Below are 26,895 nucleotides of genomic sequence, written 5' to 3' on the forward strand. Positions count from 1 at the left end.
AGGAACTGCAGTGAAATACTTCAAGAAAACTGCATGTTGAATCATTTATCATGAATCTCCAACTTCTTAAGTAATTGTACAATAATCCCGGAAGTTTTTAGTTGTGGTATTCAGTATGCATCATAGCTAAGAATCTCAAGTAAAACTGAATTGATATCAGATTCCAACATATCTTTCATTTGCACGAATTATACACCACAATTTTTTCTAATAAGTTAGGCAAAATGTACTTGTACAATGTCTTTAAACTAACTTCCTGATATTATTTCAGAAACATGAACTTTCACAATATATTTTTTGAAAATCATCCAGGGTTGCTTCTGAAATAATTCAGTATTTTACAAAGAAACTTACCCAAGGAATTGTACAGGAATTATGCCTAAAATACCTTCTAGGTATTTTCAGTATATCATGCTTAAAAATATTTTTTTATGTTTTCATATGACGTTTCGGACACATTTGTTGTGCCTTTTTCAAGGAATTAACTGTGTTCTGTTTTCTCGTTAACATACCCACTGTATAGGCAGCAGAATTCAACAAATAGAATTTTGCTCGTTCTAATTCTTAACACGGGCATATAATCCAAAAAACGAAGGTCGCAGAGCTTACTTACTTTTGCTGGCTCTACGTCCTTCAAGACATGACCTGCGCCACAATGTTACGCCAACTAACTCGGTCATTGGCTGCTAACCTCCAATTCTTCGATCGCCCCACACTTCCAAGATCCTGCTCCACTTGGTCAAACCACTAGCTCGTTGCGCTCCCCTTCGTCTTGTACCGGCCGGATTTGAGTTGAACACCATTTTTGCGGGATTGTTGTCCGGCATTCTCACAACGTGTCCCGCCCATCGTACCTTTCCAGCTTTGGCGACTTTCGTGATACTGGGTTCACCGTAGAGTTGCGCAAGCTCGTGGTTCATTCTTCTCCTCCATACGCCGTTCTCACATACTCCGCCGAAGATCGTCCTAAGCACACGTCGTTCAAAAACTCCTAGCGCTTGCAGGTCCTCTTCGAGCATTGTCCACGTCTCATGCCCGTAGAGGACTACCGGTCTTATCAGCGTCTTGTACATGGTACACTGAGTACGGAAGTGAAGTTTACCAGACCGCAAGGTCTTGTGGAGTCCGTGGTAAGCACGGCTTCAGGCAATGATACGTCTTCGAATTTCTCTGCTGCAGTTGTTATCCGACGTTATCAGTGATCCGAGGTAGACAAATTTGTCCACCACCTCGAACTCATCCCCGTCGATCGTCACGCGTCGCAGGTCGCAGAGCTACGCTTGTGTTAAGAACCAGAATGGGCAAAATTCTATATGTTGACTTATGCTGCCTATGCTGAGGTCATGTTAACAAGAAAACGGAACATATATAATTCCTTGAGAAAAAGGCGCAATAAATGTGGTAGAAACGTCGGATGAAAATAGATGAAATGGACTGAAAGTCATAACCTAACATAACCTTATCACAGTCAGGGATGCAAAAGTCCAAAAATATCTCAAGAAAATTCCAAAGCCTTGCGAAAAAAATCTTTATTGATCTTCCAATAACCTTAAGTAGTTCTGAGTTTCTTTCGAAAATTTATTCTTAAATAACTTTCAAATTTGCATCAAGAATTTTTAAAATACCTTCCTCAGTTATTTTTCATACAATATCCTTACGGTTATCTCAAGGAATTCATTTAGAGATACTCAAATTCAATTCAACAGTGTAGAAAGAGCCCTGATAGCCGTAGCGGTATAGCGATTTTATTCAGCATGACCAAGGTGAGAGTCGCGGATTCGAATCCTGTCAGTGGAGGATCTTTATGTGAATGAAAGTTTCTTTAATCGTACTTGTCACACGATATACACATGCAACAATGTTCAATAAGCAAAGAAAGCTCTCAGTTAATAACTGTGACATAAAAAACTACCAGAGCCCATAAGGCCAAAACACCACTAGGGTAAAACCCAAACAACAAACAATCAACCAACAAAACTATCACAATCAAAGTTGAAGGACCCAAACGGGGTCAAACTCTTAAACTGTAAAAATACTTTGTAACAAAACCCAAATGAATATAAATATGGATTTAATCGAAATCGAACTGTGACATAAGAGCCCTGATAACTGTGTGTCATAAGAACACTGAGATTAAAAGCAGGATTTATCCCAGGAGGGTTAAGAGCCAGATTGAAGAAGATGAAGAGACCAACAGTCTAGTACAGTTATGTATAGATGAAGCCACAAAAGAATCCCTGGAGACTTTTCTTGCAGGATTTATTAAAGTAATTCCATAAAAAAACAGTTCCTGAAACATTTTATATTTTTATCTCTTTTAACCCTTAACCTTACCCGAGCGAATAATAAAAAATGTTCAACCTTTTCTACCCCATGATTCTTAACAACAAGGAGGATGGTGTCTTCGGCAAAGAGCATTCAGCATTCAGCAAATTAAGGGTTTAAAAACTGATTGGTAATTCATCCGCTAGGTGGCGCTAATAACACATTTTCTTCAATTGTCTGTATCTTAAGATGCTTATCAGCTTGAAGATTGGTGTTTTTGGCAAAGCCGTTCGGCAGGTAAGGGCTATGTTACGAGCTAATATAGAAGAATCAAGAAAATTTCTTACTAGCGCCACCTAGTGGATGTGTTTCTTATCAGATTAATTTACCCCAAGATATACCTTAACCTGTTAAACGGCTGATTGAAGACACCAACCATATTGCTGATAAAGATCTTTAGATATAATCTGCTGAATATATTTGCCGGAGACACCAACCTTAGACATTTAAAATCAAATCATCGTTTTAAGGTAGCCAGCCCACTTCATGACTGTTTGTTCATTGGTAATAATTTCTGATTGGCCATACATTGACATCAATACCCATCTGCAAAACATCCTTGCTGAGGACACCATCTTTCTAGCTGATAAGGATCGTGAAAAAAAGAAGATTAAATATGTTTGTTTACAAGCGCCACCTAGCAGATGAATTCCCAATCAGAAGCATTACCGCTTGATAGCGCTTTATCTGCTGAACAGCTTTGCCAAAGACAACAACCTTCTAGCAGATGAGGGTTTTTAGATACAGACACCCCTAGTCGATAAATTCTTAATCAGACTCTTCATCGCCCGATAGCCCTTGTTCTACTGAACAACCTTACCGAAGACACCAACCTTCTAGCTAATATGAATTTTAAGATACAGATAGTTGAAAAAAAAAATGAAATTAGCACCACGTAGATTATGAATTCCCAATCAGACCCTTTTACCGAAAACACAAACAATCTTCTAACTGATAAGGGTCTTGAGATACAGACAATTGAAGAACATTTGTTACTAGCACCACCTGGTGGATGAATTCTCAATCAGATTTTATCAACGATAGCTCTCAATAACTTTGCCGAAGACACAAACCTTCTAGATCATTTGGATGTTCAGATATCCGTTTGAGGCCAACTTTAGTTCTTCCTGGGACTTTTTACCCTTTATTAGAAAATCCTCACTATATGCTCACCGTGATAAGTAATTATTTTGCAGATGAAATTCGATCTGAGGTCCTCGACGTGAAAGGCATGTGTTCCAACCGGTACAGTACACCGTTTGCGTCCCTGTAAGACTTATGGTAAAATGTTTTAATATATTCTAGAAAAAAAAACTCTCGATGAGAAATTGAATTCCTGATGCATGCTTGATGAAATTCCAAGAGTATTTCAGGGATTTCTTGACAGTAATCTGGAAGAATCATGTTGATATCCTTAGATGAATTTTTCCTTCTTGGTATAAAATGCCAAATGGTATGGCAGATGTGTCTCTGGTAATTTAGGGATAGCTGAATCTCACACCATTCTCAGAAATGTTCCAGCGCATCACAATTGGTGAGACAGACAAAAGTCATCAAATCTGTATAAAATACTGAAAAAAACTAAACTTTTAAAATTAAAACTTTAACTATTTTTTTGTTGATTCAACCAATCGAGCACGCAAAAGACGACTAATACTTTTGTATGAGACATAGTTTGATTGAAATAGCCCTATTTATTATCGATTTAGCCAAAATTTTGAACATGCTCGTAGTCACATACGAAAATTGTTGTTTCTTCTATATGACCAGGTAAACTACTTTTCTGAAACATCAAAAAATACCTACTAAACTTCGTTGATTTGTAGTTTTCGTCTCTTCAATGCTGATATAGGTAGAAAATTGCGCGCATAAAACATCTATCTATCTATCTATCTATCTATATAAATAAAAATGGAATGGTGTTTGTATATCTCGAAATGACTTACGAACGGGTGAACGGATATGAACGATTCTTTCTCCGTTTTGTTTGTTAAGGGTTCCGACGTGTTTGTGTGTATAAAAATCCTAGGATATTCACCGGGAAAGTTGGAAAAACGAGCGTGAACGGAACTGTCACTTTTATGGGACGATCAGTAGTGTTTTTCAACAGCCTACTTGATGGCAAGACGAAGTTTGCCGGGACCACTAGTAGATAATAAACTTGTATGCAAGTTAACTTGAATCGACAAATACTGCATGCAACAAACAACATCTCAGGCGAGCTACGACATTTTGAAAAACGGCAAGAGATTTAATGTCCTCATATAAAGTTAATGTCGGTATTTTGGTACTTGAAACAAAAACTTGTTCCGCTGTGTAGTCCTTTCACATTTTTTGAGAAATCTAGAGATTCCTTATCATCATTTCTAAGTGAATTATTAATTGCAAAATATAAGTGGAAGACATTACTTCAATATCTAGAATGACTTCTGATAATTTTGGGAATATGACTTACCGACTGTTTTTATAAGTCAGCCTTCCCATCAGTAAAAATGAATAAGCTGTGACAGATAAAGGTGGACCATGGTTTTCCGACGAAACTAAATAGGGCAAAACATGCAACGCTCGATGGTTCAAATTCAAGTCCAGAGACATAAGACTGATTGTATCAAAGAAAAACACTTTAGAATTTAGAGATTACAATCGCAAAATGAGTTTGGTAACGATTGCGTTGTGCAAGATTATCAGCATAAAAAAAATCAGCAATCAGTTTATATTGAGAGACGCCTAAGGCTGAAGAGCACAGAATACACTGTGAAAAGCATGACGTAAAACTTTATAAGTGGTTCGACTTCGTATAGGAATTAAATAGTGTTGTATTATAAACAATTTAATTACCGTAAAACGGGGTAACTTTGATAATGCGGGTAACTTTGATAGTGCGAAACTCTCAACATACTAAACTATATAACAAAGTTCCTGCTAATCTGTTAAGCAAAACGAATGCAAAAGTAAAGAGTATTAGTATGACACTTCATGTTAAAGCTATTTTCGTTGGAATCAAGTACATTTGAGGATTTATATGCAAATATGGAAAATTAATAAGATTTTAGCAATTTTGAAATGCTCTCAAACAATCTGTTCTACGATCACTATTTGATGAAGTCATAATGAATTCGTCACTTATACTTGATAGCCTTGTTATAGTAGAACTCGAATTCGGTCTCAAAACCCTTAGCGAAAACTATTTTTATAAACTGGGACCATTTCTGTATTCTAAGTCACACATTTCCATATAGCGTTAAAAGCCTAAAGGTATGCAACGCCCTACAAATGTTCCGGAATTCATTCAATTTTGTCCGAGTGATGCTCCATTATCAAAGTTACCCCAAAACAGAAAACCGACTTTCGATTATATGAAAAATTATATATTCATCAAGAATAAATCTTTTGGAAATCTATCAACTGCAATCGATAGTGAGGATACCAGTACTTGTTTTAAAAATATAAATTATAATTCTTTGAATCAGCATGCATAAATATTCAAGTTTTCTTCGAAAAAACTATCAAAGTTACCCCGTTTTACGGTACCATTATAAAATAATCCTTACTGGTAATTCTTTAAACTACTCGCAGGTTAAATATCACGAGACCTCTGCTAAATTTGTGTTTAGAAATATGTGCAATACGACAAAGAATAGAAGTTTGTGTAGAAGCTAGCCAGCACAAAAATTTACCTTGACCATTTTTTCTTCGGAAAAAATTCTTGTTCACCCCAACACTGTTTTGCATAAACGATTTCGCCGCAAAAACCGCCGGGAATAGGTTTTCACATTTTTGTGCCAGCCGCCCGAAATGTTCCGATCGATCAAAGTGCGTACGTGACAATCACACCAATGCCAACGTGTGCGTGTGTGCCTTGCTCTTCAGTCTGACATATCACATCTCTCGCTATATTTGAACGTCGTCGATCGTTTTCCCTGTGTCGACACTTGTACTCCCATCGTCTGAACAAACTTGCCCAAGGACCTTATCGGTAAAAAGCACGTGACTAATGAGGAAAAATAAACCATCGGGTTTCTCTCGAGAGCTTACGCCTTGGGTTTATTTTGCAGACTTGGATAAATAGTCGGTGGTAGTTTACGAATCTACGTGATTCTTGCGAACAATGCTTGATGGACGATTACTTGGTTTGGACGGTGTGTTCAAAAATTGGGAAATCGCCAGAGTTATTGCCCTTATCTAAAAGTGGTGTTAGACGAAAATTTTCCTATCGGGAATTCTTTTCACGCAATGGTTGATAGGGGAATCCTGAAAGCACAAGGTGCCACTTCATTTGGAATCAGGCACAACTAGGCCCCTAGCAATTTGAAGTCATTTTCTGAGAAAATTCAATTTCAACAAATCCAATCTCCAATTCAACAAATCCAATTTGTACCTAATCCTCCTTCTAGTAGCAGTCATTCGAGTAATTAGAGCTTGGAAAAGTGTATAACGCATTAATGTGTTAATTGGGTGTTGTTCCTAAAATGGTATCTTAAATTGGATTGGTCGAATGGAGCCCAATCGATGCTTTCGTCTCGTTCCTAAAATAAATAAAAGTTGATGTTTCAAGGTTTAAGGTGTAATTGGGATAGCCTGGAGCTCTCCAGACTTAATTGCTGATTTGATATTCATTTCAAAAGTTCCATTCTTCATTGAAATGCATGGAAGAAAACAACATAGCACTGCGGTAAAAGTGAACACAACCGCACACCACAGTTCCAGGTTTCAAATGTGTGAGGGAACACCACCCTCTCAGAAGCGTGGTAGCTGTCGTCAAATTGCTACCAACCAGCTATGTATAACATTCGAAAGTTGCATCAGATGACACCCAGGGGCCCAGATAGCCGTAGCGGTAAACGCGCAGCTATTCAGCAAGACCAAGCTGAGGGTCGTGGGTTCGAATCCCACCGGTCGAGGATCTTTTCGGGTTGGAAATTTTCTCGACTTCCCAGGGCATAGAGTATCTTCGTACCTGCCACACGATATACACATGCAAAAATGGTCAATTGGCATAGAAAGCTCTCAGTTAATAACTGTGGAAGTGCTCATAAGAACACTAAGCTGAGAAGCAGGCTTTGTCCCAGTAGGGACGTAACGCCAGAAAGAAGAAAAAGAAGATCAGATGACACACGAGAAACTTTCTTCCACCTAGAGCACGCATCCCTGTCTTATCATCGTCGTCATCTTTTCCCGCAACCGACGACGACTGTTATTTGTGGCAGCCCGAAAACCCACATCGCATATTTTAAAGATGAAGAACTCTCTCGAACTGGTTGTAGTGGGGAACTACAAGGGGGGAGGGGGGTACTCGGACATTTTCACTAAGTGTAAACAGAGCAGATCCAATACAATCGGTAAGAGCTTCAAGGGTTTGAGAGCTCTCAAGATTGATCTTTCTTGATTTCAAAACCTGGCTACGGATGGCAAAGTTGTCTTATTTTCTACATTAGGATATTAGAAAGGTTTTGAAGAAAATGATAAATTTTAAGAAAAAACTGGCCGCGCTGCTCAAACAGAATATGCCAAACTCACAGAAAATAAATAAATGCGAACTTTTAGCAAAGTTCCAATGTATTCATATTCTTATACACTATGCAAATATTTGATGGCTTGTAACAGTGTACAAGTGGATAGATCCCAACATGTTGGATCTGTAAGAAATGTAACACTATAAATAAAATTTTGAACTAAATTGTTCAATTGAGCAGTAAGCGCGTTGCATACATCTACAAGCTTGTCCTTGCAACGCCTCTGTCACACAACCAAGATGAACAATAGTACACTGAGAAAAATCTACACGTCAAGGTCGTGTGTCTTACTTATAGATTTGCGCAATGAGGAAAACCACATGATTTGAGTGTGGTAGCCATATGGATTTCATCATTGATTTCACGGTATAATAACATGTGTATCAACATTAGGTTGTCATGTGAAACAAACATGAATTTCCAAATATTAAATCATGAAACCCAACTGATTTGCTCATTGAATTCGAAATGTAGTAGCTTTAGATAGTCATGTGTGATAGAACATAAATGTCATGGGGCTGAAAGAAGAAATTTGGTAGAAAAACTTTTGCTCCCCAAAATATGGATTCAAGGCTCCTCTGCTTGTCGCAAGCTCTCTTGATTTTTTTTTCAAACCCGTGAGCCAGCAACAAGCGGGGCGCCGCAAATCCATAATTTGGGAAGCTAGGGATAAGCATATTCCATTTTTTTCGAAACTGAAAGCCAGGAAAATCTGTTAGTGGAATCCGATTTTTCTACTAAACTATACATTATAATCAATGTTTTCTTATAGAAAGGTAGAATTCTCGTACATCGGTCAACTTCACTAATAAAAGAAAAATCGAATTCACAAATTTTCATCTAACACTTTCAGCTTCAAAATTTGCTTCTTCTCTTTGGAAGCATGATGATGACTGTCGTTCGACACGAGGTCCAACCGCAATTCAGTTCACTATGCATCCCATGGGTTGATCACAAACAATTTAGAAGCTTTGAACATGGAAATCGATAGCATAGCTCATGGATTTCATCATAACAATCTCATTGCGCAAATCAATGAATCGACCAACTTGAACATGATGATTATGACACAAGATAACCATAAGCAAAACACACTGAATCCGTGTTGGAGTGATGATCTATGCGTCCATAGGTTGACACATACGAATCTGAAGAGAAAGCTTCGGGAACTTATGTGGAAAAAATATGGAATCCCTGTTGTCGGTTGATGAATCAATCCATGAAGCAAAACACAGGAATTTAATGTGTAACACACACGAAGTTTGCAAGAAAATCATAGCAAATCTATATGGACGTTCATGAATCGATCCATAATTTTAAACACACAGATCGAGCGTGTGGATTTTTATCAGTGTAGGTACCTTGCTAGGATGATGCAAATGAAGCCAAAAAGCATTTGTGCGAATGTGTCATTTGGTTACACTTGAATGAAATATTCAAAAGCGAGAGAAAAGTTTCCCCTTCACCTACTTCAATTTGAGGAATATTTGAAATTTTCTGCGACACTCCTCAGCGTTCTCAAATGTGTGTGATTTATTCTTCAACAATTCAGGACTTTATTTTCATGTTATCGTCTCGGAGGTAATCGGGTTAATCCGAGCACATACATTCAATCGTTGTCCGACTGGGCACATAAGCATCCAATTTTGGATTAAAATGGTGGAATTTTACGTTGGAACATTCGACAAAAGGATTCCCTCAACAGGATTAAATATTTTTGGTTCGATTTCACATCCCCACCCTTTTTTAATGGGCTTTTAAAAACTTATCGTCGATTTTGAAAGCCTACAGAGTACACACACACATATCGGTATCGCGCTCGAAGCCAATATTCAAAGGATTCTGTCCCTTTGTCGTCGCTTAGCAGGACACCCTGTCGAATGGCGGCCGTTTCGAGCCGATTTTTAATCAAAACATTCCTCGAAACGATACTTCGGCGAATTTTATCGAGCTCCCAGGTTATATGGCCCCATTCGGGACGATCCAGTTGAGAAAACGAAAACCGTGTAAATCGCCGCTTTGAATATTATAGAACCCGTTGTGCTTCCCATCCATCCCCAGCAGTGGCGCAGGAACGGCTTCCAGCTGTACCCTGCCGTGTGAAAGTTTGGGGTAATCCCCCTAACAAAGCATAGAAGAGCAATTCTCGCTGAAACCAGGCAGCTATGGACACACATCGTTAGAATTACAATTTTATATCACTGATCGCTAGTATATGCTAAAACTAAAAGGTAGTCTTTCGGTTTTCTCATATTGGTGGATCCCTCGTTTGTAAAAAAGCCTATTTTTTGATAAATATTAGTTATTTCTTTGCGCGATATGTCTGGAGAATAGAGGTGATGAACAAAAAGCTTTCATATGTTTTTTGGGGACTGTCCCCTTACTTTTGCCCAGTAGTGCAGCTTTTTTCCACCACATTTTCCGTTCCGACGAATGGAAGAAAGAAACCCGAAAAGCACAATCATAACGCCATCGCCGGCACCGGACGGGATGTGTATCGTGAACAAGGCCCATTTCGGAGATTGGGATTTGATTGTTCGCCTCCCATACATACATATATGTCCCTAACTATGGCCGTCGATGGTTGATAAAAAGGCAAGCATGAGTTGCAAATTCCCACGAGAGAGCGATCGTCCTCTGCTGTGATGCTGAAAAGATAAACGGGCGTTTATGGCGGTATTTTAAAAGAAATTTTCTCGGCTGTGTGCGATACAAGGTTAAACATTGTGAAGATATTCACTTATAGGGGAAATCAGGGTAAAACCGACACTGTGGGTAAGCTCGACACCCTTTGATTTTTCATGTTTTGAGCAGATTTTCATGCAGTTTCCACCACGCTCTATCTTAACTTGTGCAATGTTGTGTTTCGAATGACATTACAACTGACGCTACCAACAAACTATCAAAATAAACAACAAAATCATATTGGATATCATAGAAGCAACAGCAGTTGCAATATTTCGCTGTTATTCTTTAACTATTTCGCATGTGAAATTCATTAAATGTCATTAATTGTTCTGCGTCTACATCATCATTTACTATTGTTACGTTGATGCAACATGAAGGAGAAATTATTTTTTGGTTTTTCGACAGCTGAAAATGCTATTGAAAAATAAATGTCCACTCGGGGTAAGATCGACACTTTCATTTGGGGTAAAATCGACACCTTTCTTTGCTTCGTAATCTAACTTCAGGGAATCTTACTAATTGGAGGACTATCTCTGTAGTTCATGTGAGTCTTTATTTTTGAATTCCAGTAAAGTTCACGGATGGCGAACTTGTTAACATGTAATATATGAAACTATATGACTTGCCACATAAGGTATTTGAAAAATATTTCTATGTTATCACGTTTCAACTTATTTTATTAAGCTTGAAGAAATTTTTCTCATTTTAAATTGATGAATTAATAGAATTTGAAATATTTTCACATAAATTAATCTTTTTTTTTTTGTTTACAAACCATGAGGTTCGACAATTTTTATTATCTTAAAATAATTACACTTTTCTGTTTTGTAAAAATAAAACAGTTTTTATTTTCATAAGCAAACATTCGCCACAACTTCCATCTTTGTAAACATTCCATGAACACAAATTAATAATATTCATGTTTATTCACCTCATGTTTATAATCTTAGCATGGGAAATTTGAAGTTTTCACATATATTTAGTGGATCTTTGGCCTCTCCTCAATAATTTACGTAATTTGTGTATAATCCTTTAGAGGAAGGGGTCTTAAATGTCGAAAGTCATGCTTAAAGCATTTTTATGAATATACAATGCGATGGTGATGTTCACAACGCATAACTTCTACTTAAAGTGCATGTGTCGGTTTTACCCCAACAGGGTGTCGATCTTACCCGCACTCTCAATTGTCTCACCTAAAAATGATGAAATATCAATTTGATTTAAATCACTATATAACCTCAATATAGCATCCAGCGATTGCAAGGATTGATAGATTTATAACCAATACGTGATTCTACAACAATTTTGGGTCCGTTTAACAAGCTAAAGTACACAAATTTTATCAATAAGCTTAGGGTGTCGGTTTTACCCCGAATTCCCCTACCTATTTGGAGATACGGATATGTGGGGTGATGAATTCAATGCATATAAATATAGAACATTACTTGCAAATCTTTAAAAGTTTGCTTTTCAATAATATTCATATTGAATGCATAAATGCTATGGGCAAACGATAAAACGAAACACAACTTTCCATGACAACTATGGAGATGCAGAAGATTCTTCTGTCTCTAGTAACAATGATTGTCTAACCAACATTGCTTCCCTTGTCCGATGACCCTAAGGACGTTGCCAGCACCGTTACTGACTTTCAAATTTTGAGCCTTCGATTTATGCACATTGAGAATGATAAGCAAATCTCGAACCTCATTCATTGGATCTGTACAACTTCAATAGCTCTGGTCGATTACGGTGCTGCAACAACGAATTTTACGGTCATCAATACCCATTTGGGTACGGCCAAAAATGTGTGGGGTCTTCTGAACTCAAATCATATAAAACGAAAAAAATCTAAGTTTGAGCCAAAAATAATAAGATTTAGAGGTGGCGCAAGCGACTTGAAGATGAATTTATAGAGTTATAAATTAGGACCTTCTGTGAAGCCTTCATACCGTTATTCAAAATGATATTAATAAATACTTCGAATAAAGGTATTTAACACCAAATTGTCTACATTCAAAATTAAACTTAGTTCAAAGTTGTTTTCTTTATTATTTTTTTTCCAATTGTTGCTAAAACGAACATTTTTGTTTGACCACAACTTCATGAATCCGCAAGCAATTTGAAGCCTTTTTAAGTTTTTGAACCTTATTTAGTTGTTTAAAACTTTTTCGTCTTAATTAAAATGTTTGCCCCTAGCAAGTCCACAAATTAAAACCTCCTCCATCCTGCCTGCACCTGTGCCCATGCTTCCACGACTCGTTGGCACTCGCTGTATTTGTGAATAACCGTCTCTACTCCAGCCCCACAGTGCACGTAGTTTTCTCCGTTAGTCCGTCCAAGTATGTTCATCAGTCTTCTGGTTTCTAATTTCTCGTTGACGATCATGGACATCTCACTTGTTGTCTTTGTTGAAATCTTGTTGAGTCATTGATGTTTCGCCATATCCTTATCCAATCGTGCCTAGGGTTCTACTTTTGGTTGCTTGAAGATAAAGCTGGAGAATGCTACCAGCGGAAGGATTTTGATGATGCAGAAGCCTAGAGCACTAGAGATCAGCTGGAATAGTTACAGGGGTCGTGTTGTTTCCATCGATGAACGGTTTGTAGAACGGCATGTAATTCAATTGCTGCAAGTGTCTATAGGCTAGGAGAAGTGGATGAACAAGGATGAATCTGTCATTCAAATACTTGTCAAATTTCATACAAAATCTACTTTTTCTCAGCGATAAGTTCATCCCTCATTCATGCTAGGTGAACCACTTCCCCTAGCCCATAGCTTCCCAAACTTGGCTTTCGCGACCCCCCGACCTGTCAGCGCCTCGCTTTGGACGTACAATAAAAAGCGAGGTGACGAGGCGTTGGGGGGTCGCGAAACCCAAGTTTGGGAAACTATGCCCTAGCCTATTCACTAAGAGGTCTTGATGTGATAACTGACAGTTGTAGTTGTAGTCCTCCTTCTTGTCGATTCCAAGCCACCTGCTGCATAGGGACACGAGCTGGAACTTTGCTCCATAGAAATGTCTCCATAGTGGCCGTAATCTTAGCAGTATGTACGCTGTATGGCGGCAATATTGAGGCTAATTACCAAACCTTAGAAGTAATGAAAGCAATGTTGCGATGGATCTTCTTCGTGAACAATGATCGACGCATCTTCGCGATCCAATATTCGCCAAAATTCATTTTTCATTTTTGCGTCACGAAGAGCATTGTAAAAAGCGTAAGTGGTTCGTGAAGCCTTTCCACTCGTAGGATTCATTTATCCACGCGCTGTTCATTCTTGTGATTCATACTCCACTGCACTGTGACGTCACGGATCAATTTTGACAGGTACTGGTCCTGTTGTTTACAGTTTGGACTTAGTACTTTTTTCGAATCATTCTTAATTTCGTGAAAGTTTGCTGCGAGGAGAGGTCAAATCCACTGCAGATACCCACGGATCGTATTATTCTATCTTTCTACCGTGAAAAATCGTCACCATCAGCATGCTGGTGATAGAAATGCGAAGATGAAAAAGTAAGAGGTTGTTTCCTAGATACGACCGCCAAGTTGACGTTGGATAAAGTTTGCTTCTTCTATTTCCGGGCTTGAGATCGTTACGAACTTATAAAAGATTCTACTTATATAAATCCAATAAATTTTCATACTATTTGTTGCATGTCAATTCTGACGTATTATGGACATTGTGTGTTATTATTTGGTTGATTCGGTTACCACTTCAACACCGATAGAATCGGTCGATGGAAGAAGGAGCATGAGCGGTAACTCTTGCTCCCTAAACAAAGATTCCGGCTGAACGTTAGGTCCAACGTGAATGGTAATAACCTAGCCGGTCGGAAATTTATACAACATTTTACTCAAATGGAGAAAACTTTCGATTTTTGACGATAGACTGTCGAAAATTGGGAAAATGTGGAGCCCTTTCTTACCCAACCAAAGTCATTCATATTGTCTTCCTCGATTCCTTTGGGTTGGCTAGTGCACTATAAAAGCAGATCAATTTCTGCTTCTTCGCGCATTCTTCTTTTGACGTTAACTACGTCTTACGGCGATATATTGGGTGTCAACTAAAAATCTAAAATGTTGGGACCGTCACGATATTATGTTAGAGTTTGAACTAAAAGAAGGCTGCAACTATGAAAATCGACTAAAATTCAAATGCAAAAAATCACTTGGCGTAGTTAACGTCATGCGGTCGTTTCTTGTACACAACCCCCTCTGATTTTTTTAATAAGTAGCTCTCTATTGCAGTCGATAGATTACCGGAGGATTTATTTTGAATGGATACATAATTTTCCATATAATCGAAAGTTGGTTTTCTGTTTTGGTGTAACTTTGATAATGGAGCATAATTCAAACAAAATTGAATGAATAATGAACATTTGTAGGGCATTGCATACCTCTAGGCGTTTAACGTTATATGGAAATTTCTGACTTATATTACAAAAATGGTCCCAGTTTGTGAAAATGCTTTTCGCTAAGCGATTTGAGGCCGTATTCAAGTTCTATGATAACTAGGCTGTCAAAGATAAGTTGCCAACTATTCAAAACTACATCAAATAGTGAGCGTAGAACAGATTGTTTGTAAGCGTTTCGAAAATGCTAAAATTGTGTCAATTTTAAATATTCGTATAAAAAGCCTCAAATGTTCTTGATTCAAAGGAAAACCGCTCTTACATGAAGTGAATATTCTTTAGTTTTGCATTCGTTTTGCTTAACTGATTAACAGAAATTTTGATATATCGGTTAGTTTGTGGTGGGTTACGCACTATCAAAGTTACCCGCATTATCTAAGATACCCCGTTTTACGGTACATGAAACTACAAAACGTCAAAACCTTATAACAGCAATAAAATGTGCTTTTCTATGAAAAATAAGACATACCTCGATATTTCCCAATTTTTCAACAGTTTAGTCATGAAAATCAATAGTTTCCATTGTTGGAGTCGATTCGTAGAAAAATTTCCAATCGATTGGTGCATGAACCATGAAAATCTATCCCGGCGTCAGTAAGTTATTAACAGTCAAAATCTAACCACTTTTCGTGACGCGAGCGATTTTTCGTTTTTCGAAATTGTACCCCAGTATGTTGCCGTAAGACGTTATCCAACGTCAAAAAAAAATCAATGTCTAGGTAGGACTTGGCATCTGTTCCTACGAACTCAGGCTTCAGCTTCATGGCTGCTAGTTTTTCAAACTCTGGGTTCTTCTTCACCCCTTGGAGCTGTGCGAGGGAGGCTTGACCCGTCTGGGCAGTGCTTTAACGCTTCCAGGACAGGGCCGCACATCCGAGTGTTCTGAAGTTACTCTGCGCAGTCAAGGTTCCCTTCGGGTCTATCAACTTGTAAAATCTCCAAGAGGTTCCATACGTAGACACCAACTGATGCATTGCTTTCTGCCATTTGGGAAGCTCTACCAGAACGAGGGGAGCTACGTGCAATCTGGTGATGTCAGTTGTCAACCAGAATTCGGCGATAAGAGAAAATTTAGTCATGGATGTCTCCTGAAATATGAGATTCATATGTTGAAGCTCGGGCGTGTACATGTCCAAAACTGGGACAAATAGCGCCTTCTTCAACCGGGGAAAGAATCCCAACTCCCTATTCAACTTCCTAAGGTCCTCTTCCTTGAATAAAGGCTTAATAGTTTCCTCCCACGAGATCGACTTGGCTTGCAATCCCAGAGTGTGACATAGAGCACGGATGCGTCGGTCTATGAAAATGTCCATTTGATTGACCGCGTACACATTGATGGTTTTGATGATCATTAGTAACGCAGCGTAGGCAGCGCATGTCATTGTTGCTGATGTATGCTTCGCGTAAGAAGCTGCTGACGCGCCAGTGTAGCCTGGGTGCTCCTTTGCCATGATCTCAAAGATTCCTTCAGTCTCGTTTTTCAATTCCACTCCAGTAGTGACGTCATTTCTATCGCAATCTCGAACGAGTGCAAGAGAAAGCAAAGCCTCTCTTTTTCTATCCTTCTAGACCCATGCTGGGCCCTGATCGTTGAACAGATTGTTAATAAACATTTTGAAACTTTGAAAAACTTATTAATTTTTTATATTCGTATATAAAGCCCCAAATGTTCTCAATTCTAATGAAAACAGCTTTTACATCATACCGTAAAACGGGGTATCTTTGACAATGCGGGTAACTTTGATAGTGCGTAACCCACCATATACTAAACAAAATATCATAATTTCTGTTAATCAGTTAAGCAAAACGAATGCAAAACTAAAGAATATCAGTATGACACTTCATGTAAGAGCGGTTTTCATTTGAATCAAGAACATTTGAGGCTATTTATACGAATATTAAAAATGCACAATTATAGCATTTTCGAAACGCTTACAAACAATCTGTTCTACGATCACTATTTCATGAAGTTTTGAATAGTTGGTCACTTTTCTTTGACAGCCTAGTTATCATAGAACTTGAATACGGTCTCAAATCTCTTAGCGAAAAGCATTTTCACAAACTGTGACCATTTTTGTAATCTAAGTCAGAAATTTCCATATAACGTTAAACGCCCAAATATACTGGGTGTCAATTAAAAATCTAAAATGTTGCAACCGTCACGAAATTATGTAAGATTTTAAATACTAATAACTCAGCCATTTATCGGTAGATTTTCGATATTTTCCCACTAATCGGTCGGAAATTTATACAACATTTTACTCAAATGGAGAAAACTTTTGATTTTTGACGATAGACTGTCGAAAATTGGGAAAATGTCGACCCCTTTCTTACCCAACCGAACTCATTCATATTGTCTTCCACGATTCCTTTGGGTTGGCTAGTGCACTATAAAAGCAGACCAATTTCTGCTTCTTCGCGCATTCTTCTTTTGATTTTAACTACATCTTACGGCAATATATTGGGTGTCAATTAAAAATGTAAAATGTTGGGACCGTCACGATATTATGTTAGAGTTTGAACTAAAAGAAGGCTGCAACTATGAATATCGACTAAAATTCAAATGCAAAAAATCACATGGCGTAGTTAACGTCATGCGGTCGTGTCTTGTACAAAACCCCCTCTGATTTTTAAAATAAGTACTGGCATCCTAGCTCTCTATTGCAGTCGATAGATTACCGAAGGATTTATTTTGAATGGATACATAATTTTCCATATAATCGAAAGTAAACAGAAATGGGGTAACTTTGATAATGGAGCATAAATCAAACAAACTTGAATGAATAATGAACATTTGTAGGGCATTGCATACCTCTAGGCGTTTAACGTTATATGGAAATTTCTGACTTATAATGTCACCCCACAGTTATGGATCAACTAATGGTCATTTTTCAGAACAATATGTGATTAATAATCATGGTGAAGCTGTACAAAACAAAATTACCTTCCTGGCACTGCAGAATATATTTGTTTTTGGGAATACACCTTAAAATTCCCGATTATTTACGAAAAAGTATCAATTTTGCTAGAAATTTCAAACGATGTTCACCCCACAGATGTGGATCAGTGGGAGAGGAGGATCCTTATTATGGATCAAATCGACTCATATTATGGGTCAAAACACTATAACAGCAATTTATCTGCGAGGAAAACGAATGGTGTTAGGCGGCAACCACATATTACGTAACGCTCTAGGGGAGGGGGAAGCGTTACGGCTCATACAAAAATTTAAAAAAAATCGTACAAAAAGCGTTACGGAGGGGGGGAGGGGGTCAAAAATTTCCAATTTTAGCGTTACGTAATAAATGGACGCCGCATTAGTGAAAGCATACGTTTTGGCGTTTGTTTCGGAATCGTCTTATCGTTGATTCATAACTGTGGTATGGTTTTCATTGCCCCACAGTTATGAATCAATGCTTCTGGGAATACGGTTAACATTTTATTTCGTAGGGACGGAAAAAATATGCCAGAGCATATTATAATTGATTGCGATGCTATGTAGATTTATGGTTCACGTAGGTAAAATGTGTTTTGGGTAATTCTAACTATATTTGAGAAGATATTCCAGTTTTAATGCAACTTTGATCCATATCTGTGTGCTATCTATAACTGTGGGGTGACTGTATTACAAAAATGGTCCCGGTTTGTGAAAATGCTTTTCGCTAAGAGATATGAGACCGTATTCAAGTTCTATGATAACTAGGCTGTCAAAGATAAGTTGCCAACTTTTCAAAACTACAGTCACCCCACAGTTAGGATAGCACACAGATATGGATCAAAGTTGGCTTAAATTGTGAATATCTCATCAAATAGAGTTGCAATTACGCAGAGCACATTTTATCTACGTGAACCATAAATATGTACAGCATTGCAATCAATCATAATATCTTCGAGCATATTTTATTCGTCCGTATGAAATAAAATGTTTTCCGTATTCATAGAATCGTTGATTCATAACTGTGGGGCATTAAACCCGTACAGTCACCCCACAGTTATGGATCAACTAAGGGTCATTTTTCAGAACAAAGTAAGATTAAATATCATGGTGACGCTGTACGAATCAAAATTACGTTGGGAATATACATCAAAATTCGCGATTATTTACCAAAAAGTGTCGATTTCAATAGAAATTCCAAGTCATGTCCACCCCACAGATGTGGATCAGTGAGAGAGGAGGATTCCTATTATGGATCAAATCGACACATATTATGGATCAAAGCACTATAACAGCAATTTATATGCGAGGTAAACGAATGGTGTGTTAGTGAAAGCATACGTTTTGGCGTTTCTTTCGGAATCGTCTTATCTTTGATTCATAACTGTGGTATGGGTTTCAATGCCCCACAGTTATGAATCAACGCTTCTGAGAATACGATTGACATTTTATTTCCTACAGACGGAAAAATTATACTTAAGCATATTATGATTGATTATGATGCTGTACAGATTTATGGTTTACGTAGGTAAAATGTGTTCTGCGAAATTGCCCCTGTATTTGGTGAAATATTCCCGTTTTAATCGAACTTTGATCCATATCTGTGTGCTATCCATAACTGTGGGGTGACTGTACCAAAGTTATGAATCAACGATAAGACGATTCTGAAAGAAACGCCGAAATGTATACTTTCACTAACACACCATTCGTTTAGTTCACAGATAAATTGCTTTTGTAGTGTTCTGATTTATAATACGAGTCGATTTGATCCATATTAGGGACCCTCCTGTTCCACTGATCCACATCCGTGGGATGGACAACGTTTTAAATTTCTATCGAAATCAACACTTTTTCGTAAATAATCGCGATTTTTTAAATGAATTCTCGAAAACAATCATATTCGGCATTGCCAGGCGGGTAATTTTGTTTTGTAGAAGGTCACCATGATTTGTAGTCATATGTTCTTCTTAAAAATGACCCTTAGCTGATCCATAACTGTGGGGTGACTGTACATCAAATAGTGAGCGTAGAACAGATTATTTGTAAGCGTTTCGAAAATGCTAAAATTGTGTCAATTTTTAATATTCGTATAAATAGCTTCAAATGTTCTTGATTCAAATGAAAACCGCTCTTACATGTGTCATATTAATATTCTTTAATTTTGCATTCGTTTTGCTTAACTGTTTAACAGAAATTTTGATATTTCGGTTAGTATGTGGTGGGTTACGCACTATCAAAGTTACCCGCATTATCTAAGATACCCCGTTTTACGGTACATGAAACTACAAAACGTCAAAACCTTATAGCAGCAATAAAAATGTGCTTTTCTATGAAAAATAAGACATGCCTCGATATTTCCCAATTTTTCAACAGTTTAGTCATGAAAATCAATAGTTTTCATTGTTGGAGTAGATTCGTAGAAACATTTCCAATCGATTGGTATGAGAATCTTGCAAATCTATCCTGGCGTTAGTAAGTTATTAACAGTCAAAATCTAACCACTTTTCGTGACGCGAGCGATTTTTCGTTTTTCGAAATTGTACCCCAGTATGTTGCCGTAAGACGTTATCCAACGTCAAAAATGATGAAAAAACGACTAAGTCCGAAACGTAAACAACAGGACCAGCAGCTGTCAAATAAGTGAGGTTAGGCTCGTCATATGCAGCGCTCTATTGCAAGGCTGCATCTTCTCGTAAAGTCAAGCAAACACTCCACGCTAAACCAGCTCCACGCAGCGCATGTGTTAAAACTACACAGAATGAGGCAACCAATGCAGAGCCGGAAGATGATCGCAAATGCGAAAGTTTTTTCCCCATTTGCTTCCGCTTCGGCTATTCAAATGAAAGTCTCTGAACAACTTTAAAATTGGAATGTTTTTTTTTTATGTTTTCAGAAGCAAAACAAAAATGGAAGCGAATTCCGCATTCCAAGCGTTCCTCTGTGCGCATTTCAGCCAATTTAGTTTTGTACAAAACTGTGTACAGCCCCTTTGCACAGAATCAGTGCTGCACAAAAAGAGGTCAATTTTGTGCGCTCGGCACTCATTTTTGAGCGGAGCACGTTTAGCGTGATTGTTGCGAGCCCGCATGAAGATGATCAAAACGAATATTTTCCTACTCTTCGCGAAGAGCAGGCAGCGTGGATGGAGCGATGGAAAATCACCCGATAATAGCGTCTGGAGAAACAGCGATCCGAAAATGAAACACGAACGAATGAAGCGCCCGAACGGTTGTTTGTGTTTATAGGCTAGGTGAAGTGGTTCACCTACACGCTAAACTTGTCACGCTCAGAAATGAGTGCCAAGTACACAAAATCAACCTCTCTTCATGCAGCACAGATTCTGTATAAAGGGGGCTGTACACAGTTTTGTGCAAACGGTGGTAAACAAACCGAATGAGTGAAATGCGCACAGAGGAGGAACGCTTGGAATGCGGAATTCGCTTCCATTTTTGTTTTGCTTCTGAAAACATTAAAAAAAAACATTCAAATTTTCAAGTTTTCAGAGATTTTTTCATTCGAATAGCCGAAGCGGAAGCAAATGGGGAAAAAACTTCCACATTTGCGACCATCTTCCGGCTTTTCGCCTGAAAAAATCACAGAAAACTCCCCATCTTACCAACGGCCAACTGTTTGCTGCCGCGCGGGAGAGATTGACAGTTCCATTTCTATCGATCCCCGCACAGCCGAAGGCCAACACATCGGTTACACACAGCATGAGTGCGACTTACACAGAATTTTCACTCAGCCAGAGAGTCCTGCATTGGTTGCCTCATTCTGTGTAGTTTTAACACATGCGCTGCGTTGAGCAGGCTTAGCGTGTCGCTTCTGCATATCGCTCACTGATGAATTCAGTGAAGCTAGATGTTTATCGTGTTCACCCATTTTAGTAGAGATTGCTGCACATTCGATTTTCATGTGCTCGAAGCAAGATTTAATATCATCGTATTGCGCAGCTATGAAATCCTTTGGCGATTTCACTTGTTGCACCGAAATTTGCATTTCGGCTTGGGCTCCAAAAAGCTCATTAAGTGACATTCCAAATTTAACCATTGTTTGATCAGTCTTCTTCAGGCATTCCATGTTTGCTTCGCATTTCTCATCAATCTTGTTTACAGACACTTGCAAAGTTTTTATCGATGAGAGCAACTCATCCATCTTTTTATTGTTCGAATGCGATGACTCACATTGCGTGGAACAGTAAAAATTGTTATTTTTCTGGATTTTATTATGTATCCGGTAGAAATCAAGACCAACATTTATTTTTAATTATTGTTTTCTCGGGCCCCGTGCGTCGCAGCTAATATGTGAATAGTGCGCTGTGTTCATAAAAATCGTAAGAATGCAGCCCCACACTAAAAACTGATTTCAATATGCTGCGAGTTGAGGCGCGTTGCGAGTCTAACTGGCGCGATCCGGTTTGGTGGCGGTGCGACAATATTGTATCGCGTCTCAGACAGTCCAGCACACTTCATATGCAGTGTGTTGCTACAGAACAAACACTTAACACTTTTGTCGTCTGTTTTGATTTCACCATTACATGTCAAGCACTCATCCATGGCTGTGCGTTTATTACGGGCACTCATTTTCAAAACACCGTCGGCTGATTAAGCCGTAATAGACATGACAACCCTAGTCGAGTAAAATTGAGCGGCGATCTCTCTTTCGCAAAAGGGGTCGATATGGCGAGATACGACCATGTCGAAAGCCGGACCCATACTAACCATCCCATTGAGCCTACGTTGGCTTAGGGGCTGTCCATTAATTATGTAAAGGTTTATGGGGGGAGGGGGGGGTTTGAGATTTCTTACGCGCCATACAATTTATTTTTAATTTTCATACAAAAAATCTTACCATGGGGGGAGGGGGGGTTGAAAAACCCCGAAAATTGTCTTACGTAATTAATGGATTGCCTGTTATGAGTAGTGTGGCACAACACGCTAAGCCTGCTCAACGCAGCGCATGTGTAAAAACTACACAGAATGAGGCAACCAATGCAGGACTCTCTGGCTGAGTGAAAATTCTGTGTAAGTCGCACTCATGCTGTGTGTAACCGATGTGTTGGCCTTCGGCTGTGCGGGGATCGATAGAAATGGAACTGTCAATCTCTACGACCTTCAGGTATTTTCAAAACACCGTCGGCTGGTTTAGCCGTAATAGACATGACAACCCTAGTTGAGCACTCATAACAGTTATAGTTGATATTTTAGAGTCACAAATTTCTTCTAAAATTCACAATTTTCGGTGGTTTTCTCTTTATAATACGCGACGACTCAGAAGACCACCAGGAGCACTAACGGTATTGATACTTCGAACTATTTTTTATGTATGGTTTATCACAAAATTCAATAAAAATACAAGAGCAGATTTAGCAACGTGATATCACTCTTGAATGCTGACTTGAATACGAGATTAAATTTAAAATTTGTCATAAAACCATGAAGACTCACATAACTTTATAGAAAAATGTAAAACCAACCCTAGTTCCAATCCCATATACTATGAAGTTCCATGTTCGCGGTTAAACTGCATTCAAAACTCAAGACCAACCTTATGGGAAACTATTAGATAATGATTGTCCCACATAGTTATGTACTGTATACATTGGAAATTTTCTCAGCTTTCTCTATTAGTTACCATTATTTGCCTCAGTTTCGTATCATCATTTCTTTAGTTCTCGATTTTTTCCTAACCGTTAAACAAAAAAAAAAAATGAAAAGTGTTTGTTGTTTAATGTTCTCATTGACATTTGTTAGATATTCAAAGCGCTCTTCGATTCATAGACCATTGAATTTCGAGCTTTTGAAATGTTTCATTGTCGGTACATATATGAAATTTTTAAATAGTCAATATAGGTTGAATTACGCAGCAATTTACGTTGTTAAAAGAATCCCCTTAATAACACCTCATCAATAATGTCCGATCTTCTTCAACAGCAACAAGGAAATGGTAAAGCCATGCTAAACAGGCACTCCATGCTATCCCTCGGCAAATCCTACAACTTCTCGTGATAATCAACCTCTGCGGGGATTTCCGGTTTTGCTCTAATTGCATTGTGAGTTCTACATTATCATTGAAGCGCTAACCATTTTCAATAATTGAGTTTTCGAAATTTGCTAGTAAAATATTGATTGCATTACATCACTCTTCCAAGAAAACATGCGTCGATTTAAAACTCTTGGATGCCAGCCGTCTTTTCGTAGTTTTCGCAGATAGCGTATAGCTCCGTACAGCAAGGTGCATCATACCACGCCCAGCTGGATCCCTGCTTGGGCCAGTAGTACAGCACCACACAGTGATCGTCGCCTCCGCTAGGTTCGCCTTCACCCCAGCGTGCGTAACGAAGCCTTGCTCCGGTATTGTGCCAGATGAAATTATCCGACCGTGCCAAATCGGTAGCTCCGAGCCAGACACCGAAAAATCCAGAAGAGTGAAGTTTCGCCGCGGGCTTGGCCTCCTTTACTATGGCATTGTGCTTTTCTTCCGAATCAACTATGGCCAACCGCATGCCCATCCGGTGGCAGTATTCGGATGCCTCGAACCAATTGCTCTGAAAATGAACGATGGATATGATGTTGATGTTAAGCCACTTACAAATTCCCACCTACCTCATATGGAGCGATTTGATACTTGGATTGAGCATGAGTGCAACACAACTGATAAAATATCACAATCAAAACGATTTTCAGGAAATTTGAAATTGCTCCAAACATTTTGAACGTTTTTCTGTTTCAACCAGACTTGGTGAACAGTCATCAAGCGACTAAAGCTACGAGCGAACTCATTATCATGTTTTTGGCTTCTTGGGATTCACATCATCTTACTGAACCGGCTCGGCTTAGAGGTCGACTACACCGATAGGAACGTAAACATGACCAACGGGAGATTTTCTGCAAGCTGTTCAATGCGTACAGTATTATATATCCGGTAGAAATCAAGACCAACATTTATTTATAATTATTGTTTTCTCGGGCCCCGTGCGTCGCAACTAATATGTGAATAGTGCGCTATGTTCATAAAAATCGTAAGAATGCAGCGCCACACTAAAAAAATGATTTCAAAATGCGGCGAGTTGAGGCGCGTCGTGAGTCTCACTAGCGCGATCCAGTTTGGTGGCGGTGCGACAATAATATAGGCGAAAATGATTCATGGGTTGTTTAGGCAGCTTGTAACTGTTTTATCTTCTTTCACATCGTACGGAGATGCAAAAGCAAGCCCATGCCACAAGTAAAGCTTAACGGCACGCCGTTAAGGTGAAGATGAATCGAAGCCAAACCTCAAATTTTCAAGAGCATTAATCTGGAGAACCAAACAACCGTTTAAACTGAAAAGTTAATCGATTGGTCACTACCAGCTAGTGACCAATCGATTAAATTTTCAGCTTAAGCTTCTACCGAGTGTAATCACCATCAGAAAATAATGCTACCAATGAAAGTGCACTGCCAACAAGTGAAAAGCTTGCGAACACACATAAGCTGCAAATCACGCAATCGTGTTTGATGTGATTGAATCGTGCTAGTTTTTTGTTTAAAAATATACAGAATACTGCAATTGTTTACCGAACTTTTAAATAACAGTTGGATGCCTAATTATATAAATATTGTTCTTTTAAATATGCTGATATATATATTGTAGTCTTGAAAACTTTATACTTTTTGACTATTGTTAGTTTGATCACTTGATTCTAAAATATGAAAAATTTCTATCAAAAGTTCGACTGTTGAGAGTTTACTGCTATCCTCAACTGTTCAGAAGGCATAACTTCATAAAAAACTAGCACCCACTTTCTTTGGGCTCGCACAGCACGTACAGGGTTATACCACACGGTGAATCGTTCCAGGTCCAGTTGAAATTCTGATCCGTCCAATACCACTACGTGACACAGTGTTCGTCGCCTCCGCTCGGTTCACCTTGATTCCAGCGAGAATACTGTACCCAATTGCCAGTATCGTGCCACATGAAGCTCTGCCATACGCTAAATCACTTGCTCCCAACCAGAATACAAAGAATTGGGAAGCGGGGGCTTTGACCGACTTACCGAACTGGACGGCTGCTTCGTGCTTCTCCGCTGTATCTAGCATGGTCAATCGCATGCCCATTCGATGACAGGACTCTACCGCGGCAAACCATGTGGTCTGAAATTTTGAGTTATGAGCAAGTTTGAGCAATTGATTTAATAATGTGCAGTAGGCCGTCCCTTATTTTTCGAAAATGCGAAATGTTAAAAGTTCGTCATTGTGATTGTAAAGTGCTCGTTATATCCTTTTGATGCTTTCGACTGGTATGTTTCGCACTGGGGGATTTTTTCGGCAATGCAGTCTCTTAATTGCTCCTAAGACTGCATTGCCGAAAAAATCCCCCAGTGCTCGTTATAGTGAGGAAAAAATCAGGTAAAAATTTGAAGTTCGTACGTGGACGCTAAGTGTTCCCCCAACGGCTCTGAAGGTATTAGGCGTAGATGACCCCCGTGCGCAAAATCGAGCTCGCTGCTCTAGTGCACGCAGCATGAGTACGAAAAGCCACCAGTAACAAATTGTCCTGCGCGCTTTGATAATCAGCATAGAAGTTTGTTTTCTTTGGGATGATTCATATATTACGTAACGCAAAATTTGCCAATTTTAGACCCCCTCTCTCTCCCACATAACAGCTTTTGCACGACTGGACTGTAACACTACGGAAGACCCTCTCCCTCCCCCTGTTGCGTTACGTGATATTTCAACGATCCCTTTGAATTTTATGTCAGCGTGCATTGCTATGAAGATATCCACAGTACAAAATATTATGTTAATTAAAATTCTATGCTGTTTTCCAATTTATTAATAGTGGCTTTTCGTACTCATGTTGCGTACACTAGAGCAGCGAGCTCGATGTGGCGCACGGGGGTCATTTACACCTAATACCTTTAGGGTCATTGGGGGACCACTTAGCGTCCACGTACGGACTTTAAATTTTTACCTGATTTTTTTCATACCAAAACGAGCACTTTACAACAACGAACTTATAACATTTCGCCTTTTCAAAAA

At 38.7% G+C, this 26,895-nt stretch overlaps 1 protein-coding gene across 1 annotated transcript; it reads right to left on the reverse strand.

The window, feature by feature from the left end:
- Positions 1–23,970: 23,970 nt before the first annotated feature.
- Positions 23,971–24,764, reverse strand: LOC110679363 (C-type lectin 37Db-like). Its single transcript, XM_021853778.1, has 2 exons — positions 24,481–24,764; positions 23,971–24,422 (listed from the first exon to the last, which is right to left on the reverse strand). Exons 1-2 carry the CDS (start codon positions 24,583–24,585, stop codon positions 24,042–24,044), a joined length of 486 nt encoding a protein of 161 aa, XP_021709470.1. The 5' UTR covers positions 24,586–24,764; the 3' UTR covers positions 23,971–24,041.
- Positions 24,765–26,895: the final 2,131 nt, after the last annotated feature.

The sequence above is a fragment of the Aedes aegypti genome, chromosome 3 (genome assembly GCF_002204515.2).
Source record: "Aedes aegypti strain LVP_AGWG chromosome 3, AaegL5.0 Primary Assembly, whole genome shotgun sequence".
Taxonomy (NCBI): domain Eukaryota; kingdom Metazoa; phylum Arthropoda; class Insecta; order Diptera; family Culicidae; genus Aedes; species Aedes aegypti.

Excerpts from the sequence above, each read along its gene's own strand:
- LOC110679363 (XM_021853778.1), bottom strand. The coding sequence starts at position 24,585 with ATGTTTGGAGCAATTTCAAATTTCCTGAAAATCGTTTTGATTGTGATA. Across the intron at positions 24,423-24,480 it reads ATCAAATCGCTCCATATGAG|AGCAATTGGTTCGAGGCATC; the intron begins GTAGGTGGGAAT and ends GTTCATTTTCAG.